The sequence below is a fragment of the Leucoraja erinacea genome, unplaced genomic scaffold, assembly GCF_028641065.1.
Source record: "Leucoraja erinacea ecotype New England unplaced genomic scaffold, Leri_hhj_1 Leri_78S, whole genome shotgun sequence".
Taxonomy (NCBI): Eukaryota; Metazoa; Chordata; class Chondrichthyes; order Rajiformes; family Rajidae; genus Leucoraja; species Leucoraja erinaceus.
Window position 1 is genome coordinate 477,501 of NW_026576718.1, and position 9,741 is coordinate 487,241.

A 9,741-nucleotide genomic window follows, 5' to 3' on the forward strand; every position below is an offset into this window, starting at 1 on the left:
TCGGCGCGGAGTTTAGAAGGATGAGAGGGGATCTTATTGAAACAAATAAGATTATTAATTTGGCCACTCGAGAGGCAGGAAACATGTTCCCGATGTTGGGGGAGTCTAGAACCAGGGGCCACACACAGTTTAAGAATAAGGGGTAAGCCACTTAGAACGGAGACGAGGAAACACTTTCTCACACAGAGAGTTGTGAGTCTGTGGAATTCTCTGCCTCAGAGGGCGGTGGAGGCCGGTTCTCTGGATACTTTCAAGAGAGAGCTAGATAGGGTTCTTAAAGATAGCGGAGTCAATAGACAATAGACAATAGGTGCAGGAGTAGGCCATTTGGCCCTTCGAGCCATCACCGCCATTCAATGTGATAATGGCTGATCATCCATAATCAGTACCCCGTTCCTGCCTTCTCCCCATATCCCCTGACTCCGCTATTTTTAAGAGCCCTATCTAGCTCTCTCTTGAAAGCATCCAGAGAACCGGCCTCCACCGTCCTCTGAGGCAGAGTCAGGGGGATATGGGGAGAAGGCAGGAACGGGGTACTGATTGGGGATGATCAGCCATGATCACATTGAATGGCGGTGCTGGCTCGAAGGGCCGAATGGCCGACTCCTGCACCCATTGTCCATTGCCAAAGCCGTGCAGGTTTGCGAGTGTGGATCAGCCGTGTTTGTGTGTTTAGTGTGCGGGGATCGCTGGTCGGTGTGGACCCGGTTGGGTCGATGGGTCTGTTCCAAACTACACTACACTAAACTAAAGAAGGATTGGTTGCGTGTCAGTGCAAAGGAGCCCGGAGCTAAACTGGATGGAATTCAAAGCTGGAACGGAACATTCTGGAAACGCTGAACAACAGGATGCCCCTAGGGAAACAGAAACAGTGAACATTGTGTCCACGTTTCACAACCTCTGCCACATTGGCCTCCATCAGTCAGGGGGTCGAGTATAGACGTCGGGATGTCATGTGAGGGTTGCATAAGATATTGGCAAAATGTAGGCAGCGCCTTTACCACCTCAGGCAGCTGAGGAAATTCACAGTCTCTCTGAGGATCCTTCAGTCCTTCTATTCTGGTGTGTCGAAAGCATCTTGTTCGGCAACATCACAATCTGGTTTGGGAACTGCTCTGCCCAGGACAGGAAGGCTCTGCAGAGAGTAGTGGGTTCGGCCGAACGCACCATGGGAACTACACACACCCCCCCCTGCAGGACCTATACACCAGGAGGAGCAGATCCAGAGCCAGCAACATTATGGGGGACCCCTACCCCCCCAGCAACGGACTGTTCCAGCTGCTACGGTCAGGCAAACGCCTCCGCTGTCATGCTGTGAGAACAGAGAGGATGAGACGGAGTTTCCTCCCACAGGCCGTCAGGACTGTAAACTCTGATCTCACCAGGGTGTAAATACTGTTGTGTCTTATTTTTAAATGTAAATACTGTTCTGTTCTGTTCTGTAGTTTTACACAATCCCGCAGGCATTGCCACTTTCATTTCACTGCACATCCTGTATGTGTGTGTGACAAATAAACTTGACTTGAAGCCCACACTTGGAGCATTGTGTTTGGTTGTGGTCGCCTTGCTGTGGGAAGGGTGTCACCAATGAGTGGACTGAGAACGTCTGGAAAGACTGCAGAGGAACATAGAAAAGGCCATTCGGCCCTTCGAGCCAGCACCCCCATTCAATGTGATCATGGCTGATCATCCCCAATCAGTACCCCGTTCCTGCCTTCTCCCCATATCCCCTGACTCCGCTATCTTTAAGAGCCCTATCTAGCTCTCCCTTGAAAGTATCCAGAGAACCGGCCTCCACCGCCCTCTGAGGCAGAGAATTCCACACACTCACAACTCTCTGTGTGAAAAAGATCCCTTGATTCCGTTAGCCTTAAGAGCTGAATCTAACTCTCTCTTGAAAACATCCAGAGAATTGGCCTCCACTGCTTTCTGAAGCAGAGACTTCCACAGATTCACAAAAGTTTTTCCTCGTCTCCGTTCTAAATGGCCGACCCCTTATTCTTAAACTGGGGCCAGTGTAACATTCACAACTGGCTGAAAATGATTTTTCCCATCTCAGTCCTTGAAGATTTGGGAGGATGTTGCCAGGACTCGAGAGCCTGTGCTACAGGGAGAGGTTGGGCAGGCTGGGAATCCATCCCTTGGAGCGCAGGAGGGTGATCTTATAGAGGTGTATAAAATCATGTGGGTAAAAGAGGAGGGAAATGACGAAACAGAGGTAATATGAAATATGATGAGAGGGGAAAGGTTAGGAGGACATTTTCTACACAGTGGGTGGTGGGTGTATGGAACGAGCTACTGGAGGAGGTAGTTGAGGCAGGGACTATCGCAACATTTAAGACAGGTACATGGATAGGACAAGTTTAGAGGGATACTAGAACAAGTCGGACCCGTTGGGTCCCTTCCTCTCAACTCGTGGTTGCGGGGGCATGCGGCGTAACACACACACACACACACACACACACACACACACACACACACACACACAATAACCCCCCCCTCCCCCCCCCACACACACACACTAACCACCCCCCCTTGAGATTATATCAATATTATTCATTCGCCCCCTTTACCCCCCCCCCCGCCCTATCCACTCACGCATAGCTCCCAACTCGCAAATGCAGGACAGCTTGGTTAAGCAATACAGTTAGCAAGAACAGCAATGTTTTGGTTTGGAAACCAAGTCCCACATTCCAGAGTCAACGTTTAAAAGACTAAGGGGCAGGCCATTTAGAACGGAGACGAGGAAAAACATTTTCACCCAGAGAACTGTGACTCTGTGGCATTCTCTGCCTCAGAAGGCAGTGGAGTGGAAAGTTTTCCACTTTCTTCCTTTTTTTTAATTTATTTTTTTTATATACAAACTTCACGTTTTTCTACTCTCTACTATCTATTTTTCCACTTTTTCCCCTTTCTATTGTTTTCTTTTTCTTGTCCTGCTTACTTCCTTCTTATAACATAAAACTAGAGGTTGTACATAGAATGGATTACGGTATTACATAGTTGGCACCTAAAATCAGGTTCCACTGTACTGTTTTGTGCTGTATTAACTTCTAATAAAATAAACAAACAAAAAAGGCAGTGGAGGCCAGAGGAGGTAGTTGAATCTGGGGCTATCCCAACGTTTGAGTAATAGACAATAGACAATAGGTGCAGGAGTAGGCCATTCGGCCCTTCGAGCCAGCACCGACATTCAATGTGATCATGGCTGATCATCCACAATCAGTACCTTCTCCCCATATCTCCTGACTCCGCTATTTTTAAGAACCCTATCTAGCTCTCTCTTGGACAGTGGGGGTTGGATACTGGAAGCAAGAAAAGGCCAGGGCAAATCATGGCCAGCAATAGGAGACCTCGGGCTAGACAAAAATGCTGGAGAAACTGGATGGACAGGTCCATGGATAGGACAGGTTTGGAGGGATAGGGGCCAAATGCAGGCAGGTGGGACTAGTGTAGATGGGACATTTAGTCCGGTGTGGGCAAGTTGGGCTGAAGGGCCTGTATAACTCCATGATACCCCTCCTGGCCTGACCCTGTGTTAGAACGGAGATGAGGAAACACTCTTTCTCACTGAGAGCTGTGGAATTCTCTACCTCAGAAAGCAGTGGAGGCGGGTTCTCTGGATACTTTCAAGAGAGAGCTGGATAGGGCTCTTAAAGATAGCGGAGTCAGGGGATATGGGGAGAAGGCAGGAACGGGGTACTGATTGGGGATGATCAGCCAAGATCACATTGAATGGCGGTGCTGGCTCGAAGGGCCGACTCCTGCACCAATTTTCTATGTTTCTATGTTTAGTGCAAGGTAAAGTTTGATTAAAGATAGCCCAAGGGTCTCCAAGGAAGTAGATCGGAGGTCAAAGATAGACACAAAATGCTGGAGTAACTCAGCGGGACAGGCAGCATCTCTGGAGGGAAGGAATGGGTAACGTTTTGGTCGAAACCCTTCTTCAGACTGTCTCTCATGGGAGAGGAAAATACATAGATGACAATTAAAATTGCGGTTGGCTGAATCCGAATGGCCTACTCCTGAACCTACTGTGACGTTTTGGGTTTAAGACCCTATCTAGCTCTCAGACTGAGAGTCATCATGGAGGTTGGAAATGGAGATAAGGAAAAGTGTAATGGCAAATCATGGCCATCAGGGCCGAATGGCCTAGACATAAATGCTGGAGAAACTGTGGACAGGTACACTGGATAGGCGTGTGTTTATGGAAGGGATATGGGCCAAATGCGGGCAAATGGGATTAGCTGAGATGGGGTATCCTTGTCGGCATGGACAAGTTGGGCTGAAGGGCCTCGATAAGAGGGGAGAGGCTTGACAGCAAACCGAGGGCCAACGTTTTGCACACACTGAGGGTGGTGGGTGTACGGAACGAGCTGCTGGAGAAGGGATGTAGGAAGAATGCAACTCAGCGGGACAGGCAGCATCTCTGGAGAGAAGGAATCCAGAGAGTCTCTCCAGGAATGCTGCCTGTCCCGCTGAGTTGCTCCAGCATTTTGTGGCCATCCACAATAGCAACATCGATGGATCGGAAAGGCCTCGAGGAATACGAGGCAAACGTGGGCAGGTGGGTCTAGCTCAGATGGTTCACCTTGGGCCAAAGGGCCTGTTTGGATAGCGTGCAGGACAAGGCTTTTCACTGTAACAGTGCATGTGACAATATTAAACCTAGACCGAACTGTGTGGGTTTCCTCCGGGTGCTCCGGTTTCCTCCCACATCCCAAAGACGTGCGGTTTTATACGTAAAGCTGGCCTTCTGTAAATTGTTCCCCGAGTGTAGGGAGTAGGCATAGAACTAGTGTTAACGGGTGAATTATGGTCGGCGTGGACTCGATGGGCCGAAGGGTCTGTTTCTGTGCTGTATCTCCAAACTAAACTAAGCTATGACTACATTCCTTCCTCCAGCTTCACAACTCTTACATAGAAACATAAAAACATAGAAATGAGGTGCAGGAGTAGGCCATTGGGCCCTTCGAGCCTGCACCGCCATTCAATATGATCATGGCTGATCATCCAACTCAGTATCCCATCCCTGCCCTCTCTCCATACCCCCTGATCCCTTTAGCCACAAGGGCCACATCTAACTCCCTCTTAAATATAGCCAATGAACTGTGGCCTCAACTACCTTCTGTGGCAGAGAATTCCAGAGATTCACTACTCTCTGTGTGAAAAAAGTTCTTCTCATCTCGGTTTTAAAAGATTTCCCCCTTATCCTTAAACTGTGACCCCTTGTCCTGGACTTCCCCAACATCGGGAACAATCTTCCTGCATCTAGCCTGTCCAACCCCTTAAGAATTTTGTAAGTTTCTATAAGATCCCCTCTCAATCTCCTAAATTCTAGAGAGTACAAACCGAGTCTATCCAGTCTTTCTTCATATGAAAGTCCTGACATCCCAGGAATCAGTCTGGCGAACCTTCTCTGTACTCCCTCTTCCTGTACTTCAATCCTTTTGTCTCACACCTCCTGTCTTCTCATCTCTGGCCTTTGTCCAACCAACCCCTTCACCTGCATCCACCTATTACCTGCAGGGCAAAGTAAGCATGCAGGTACAGCAGGCAGTGAAGAAAGCCAATGGCATGTTGGCCTTCGTAACAAGAGGAGTTGAGTATAGGAGCAAAGAGGTCCTTCTGCAGTTGTACAGGGCCCTAGTGAGACCACACCTGGAGTATTGTGTGCAGCTTTGGTCCCCTAATTTGAGGAAGGACATTTTTGCTATTGAGGGAGTGCAGCGTAGGTTTACAAGGTTAATTCCCGGGATGGCGGGACTGTCATATGCTGAGAGAATGGAGCAGCTGGGCTTGTACACTCTGGAGTTTAGAAGGATGAGAGGGTATGTTATTGAAACATATAGAATTATTAAGGGTTTGGACACGCTAGAGGCAGGAAACACGTTCCTAATGTTGGTGCAGTCCAGAACCAGGGGCCACAGTTTAAGAATAAGGGGTAAGCCATTTAGAACTCTCACAGAGAGTTGTGAGTCTGTGGAATTCTCTGCCTCAGAGGGCGGTGGAGGCAGGTTCTCTGGATGCTTTCAAGAGAGAGCTAGGTAGGGCTCTTAAAGATAGCGGAGTCAGGGGATATGGGGAGAAGGCAGGAACGGGGTACTGATTGTGGATGATCAGCCATGATCACATTGAATGGTGGTGCTGGCTCGAAGGGCCGAATGGCCTACTCCTGCACCTGTTGTCTGGCTGGCAAGTGACTGGGTGGGCTGAAATGCCTGTTTCCACCGTATAACTAACCAGTCAGCGGAGAGAGATCTGCTCCTGTTGCTTGCATGCAAATAGAATCATCGAGTGATACAGCATGGAAACAGGCCCTTCGGCCCCACTCGCCCACACCGGCCAACAATGCCCCATCTACAGAAGTCCCACCTGCCTGCGCTTGGTCTATATTCCTCCAAACCTGTCCTATCCATGTACCTGTCTTAACATAGAAACATAGAAACATAGAAATTAGGTGCAGGAGTAGGCCATTCGGCCCTTCGAGCCTGCACCGCCATTCAATATGATCATGGCTGATCATCCAACTCAGTATCCCGTACCTGCCTTCTCTCCATACACTCTGATCCCCTTAGCCACAAGGGCCACATCTAACTCCCTCGTAAATATAGCCAATGAACTGGCCTCAACTACCCTCTGCGGCAGAGAGTTACAGAGATTCACCACTCTCTGTGTGGAAAAAGTTCTCCTCATCTCGGTTTTAAAGGATTTCCCCCTTATCCTTAAGATGTGACCCCTTGTCCTGGACTTCCCTAACATCGGGAACAATCTTCCTGCATCTAGCCTGTCTAACCCCTTAAGAATTTTGTAAGTTTCTATAAGATCCCCTCTCAATCTCCTAAATTCTAGAGAGTATAAACCAAGTCTATCCAGTCTTTCTTCATAAGACAGTCCTGACATCCCAGGAATCAGTCTGGTGAACCTTCTCTGTACTCCCTCTATGGCAATAATGTCCTTCCTCAGATTTGGAGACCAAAACTGTACGCAATACTCCAGGTGTGGTCTCACCAAGACCCTGTACAACTGCAGTAGAACCTCCCTGCTCCTATACTCAAATCCTTTTGCAATGAAAGCTAACATACCATTTGCTTTCTTCACTGCCTGCTGCACCTGCATGCCTACCTTCAATGACTGGTGTACCATGACACCCAGGTCTCGCTGCATCTCCCCCTTTCCCAATCGGCCACCATTTAGATAATAGTCTGCTTTCCCTTTTTTTGCCACCAAAATGGATAACCTCACATTTATCCACATTATACTGCATCTGCCAAACATTTGCCCACTCACCCAGCCTATCCAAGTCACCTTGCAGTCTCCTAGCATCCTCCTCACAGTCTTTCTTCATAAGACAGTCCTGACATCCCATAAGTGTTTCTTAAACGATGGGATAGTCCCAGCCTCAACTACCTCCTCTGGCAGCTTGTCCCATCCACCCACCAACCCTGTGTGTGTGAAACAGTTGCCCCCGGGACGAGGGTGGTCGGGGAAGGGGTGGGTCGCGCGGCCCTTACCTTCGTGGTGAGCCCGGTCCTCGTCGGAGTTGGCGGAGGGGATGCAGAGGTCGTTGTCGGTGGGGAAGCGGCCACAGTCCAACATGTCGGGCCAGGGGAAGCCGAAGGCCAGCATGACGGGGGCGCAGCCGTCCCGCACGTCGCGGCACAGGGAGCGGCAGGGCCGAATGGCCTCGCGCACCTCGCTCAGGCAGACGGGGGCGAAGAGGGAGCAGAGGAACTTGCGGGTGTCGGCGTGGCAGTGCTTGCTGAGCAGGGGGACCCAGGAGGCTGCCTGCTGCACCACCTCCTTCATGGAGTCGTGGCCCAGGAGGTTGGGCAAACGCATCTGGCTGTAGCCCACCCCGTGGCACAGCGCCATGGTGTGGGGGATGGTCTTGCACTGGCTGCGGCCAAAGTCCGGGAAGCCCGGCGGGAACCCGGGCACCTCGGGTGCAGAGTGGACGGTGAGCAGGAGAGCGGCCAGCACCAAGGGTACGGGCCAGAAGAGGTCTCCCATTGTGGGAGCCAAACCCTGACGCACCATGGTCTCCACACACACCCCCCCCTCCCCCTCCCCTCCCCTCCCCAAAGACAAAGAGGCGCTGGGGCTGTTGAAGCTTCGACCAGCCCACTATAGGTTGGACTTGGACCAAGACTTCAGCTGAGGAGATGGCACCAACTTGGCAGTTCCAAGCTCAACGCCGGTCGGTTTCTGCAGAGAGTCCACTCCGTCCCTCAGAAGCAACCTCAATCGCCGATTCCAGAATGTTCCGCTGGCTGTCATCAGCGGCGATTCACATCCAGGGGACTCCCTTCCGCAGCCCACCTGCGATTTGAGAGGAGAGACTGGTTACTAGAGCACTGGGGCCTGTACTCATATGGTAGACAAAAGTGCTGGAGAAACTCAGCGGGTGCGGCAGCATCTATGGAGCGAAGGAAATAGGCAACATTTCGGGCCGAGATGCTTCTCCACATGATCGACGATAGACAATAGGTGCAGGAGTAGGCCATTCGGCCCTTCGTGCCAGCACCGCCATTCAATGTGATCATGGCTGATCATCCTCAATTCCTGCCTTCTCGCCATATCCCTTGACTCCGCTATCTTTAAGAGCCCTACCTAGCTCTCTCTTGAAAGTATCCAGAGAACCAGCCTCCACCACCCTCTGAGGCAGAGAATTCCACACTCACAACTCTCTGTGTGAAAAAGTGTTTCCTCGTCTCTGTTCTAAATGGCTTACTCCTTATTCTTAAACTGTGGTCCTGGTTCTGGACTCCCCCAACATCAGAAACATGTTTCTTGCCTCCAGCGTGTCCAAACCCGTAATAATCTTATATATTTCAATAAGATACCCTCTCATCCTTCTAAACTCCATAGTGTACAAGCCCAGCCGCTCCATTCTCTCAGCATATGACAGTCCCGCCATCCCTGGAATTAACCTGGTGAACCTACACTGCACTCCCTCAATAGCAAGAATGTCCTTCCTCAAATTAGGAGACCAAAACTGCACACAATACTCCAGGTGTGGTCTCACTAGGGCCCTGTACAACTGCAGAAGGACCTCTTTGCTCCTATACTCAAGTCCTCTTGTTATGAAGGCCAACATGCCATTCGCTTTCTTCACTGCCTGCTGTACCTGCATGCTTACTTTCAGTGACTGATGAACAAGGACCCCCAGATCCCGTTGTACTTCCCCTTTTCCCAACTTGATGCCATTTTGATAATACTCTGCCTTCCTGTTCTTGCTACCAAAGTGGTTAACCTCACATTTGCCCACATTAAACTGCATCTGCCGTGCATCTGCCCACTCACCCAACCTGTCCAAGTCACCCTGCATTCTCACAGATGAGGAAAAACATTTTCACCCCGAAAATAGTGAATCTGGGTGAAATTGACTTCTCCAATTTCAGGTAGTCCCTGCTTTCTCCCTCCTTCCCCTCCCCTTCCCAGCTCTCCCACTGTCTCCACCTCATCCTTTATTTTTCCTGCCTCCTACATCTGAAGAAACGTCACCTATTTCCTTCGCTCCGTAGATGCTGCCTCACCTGCTGAGTTTCTCCAGCATTTTTTTGTCTACCTTCGAGTTTTCCAGCATCTGCGGTTCCTTCTTAAAACATGAACTAAACTGAGCTCATTCCCGGGATTGGAGACAGAGTGAAGTTCCCTCCGCACACGGGTTAAACACAGTGGATCACCCCCACATCAAACAGTCTTGTGTCCAAGACTACAAACACAAGAGAGACAAAA

At 50.1% G+C, this 9,741-nt stretch overlaps 1 protein-coding gene across 1 annotated transcript in view; it reads right to left on the reverse strand.

Annotated features, from left to right (window-relative positions):
* LOC129694767 (secreted frizzled-related protein 2-like) overlaps window positions 1-8,122 on the reverse strand; it is an 18,907-nt gene extending 10,785 nt beyond the window's left edge. The window contains exon 1 of the mRNA XM_055631525.1: window positions 7,515-8,122. Within this exon, the coding sequence (XP_055487500.1) occupies window positions 7,515-8,040 (526 nt within the window). The 5' untranslated portion in view covers window positions 8,041-8,122. The remainder of the gene's footprint in view (window positions 1-7,514) is intronic.
* Between the last annotated feature and the right edge of the window lie 1,619 nt (window positions 8,123-9,741).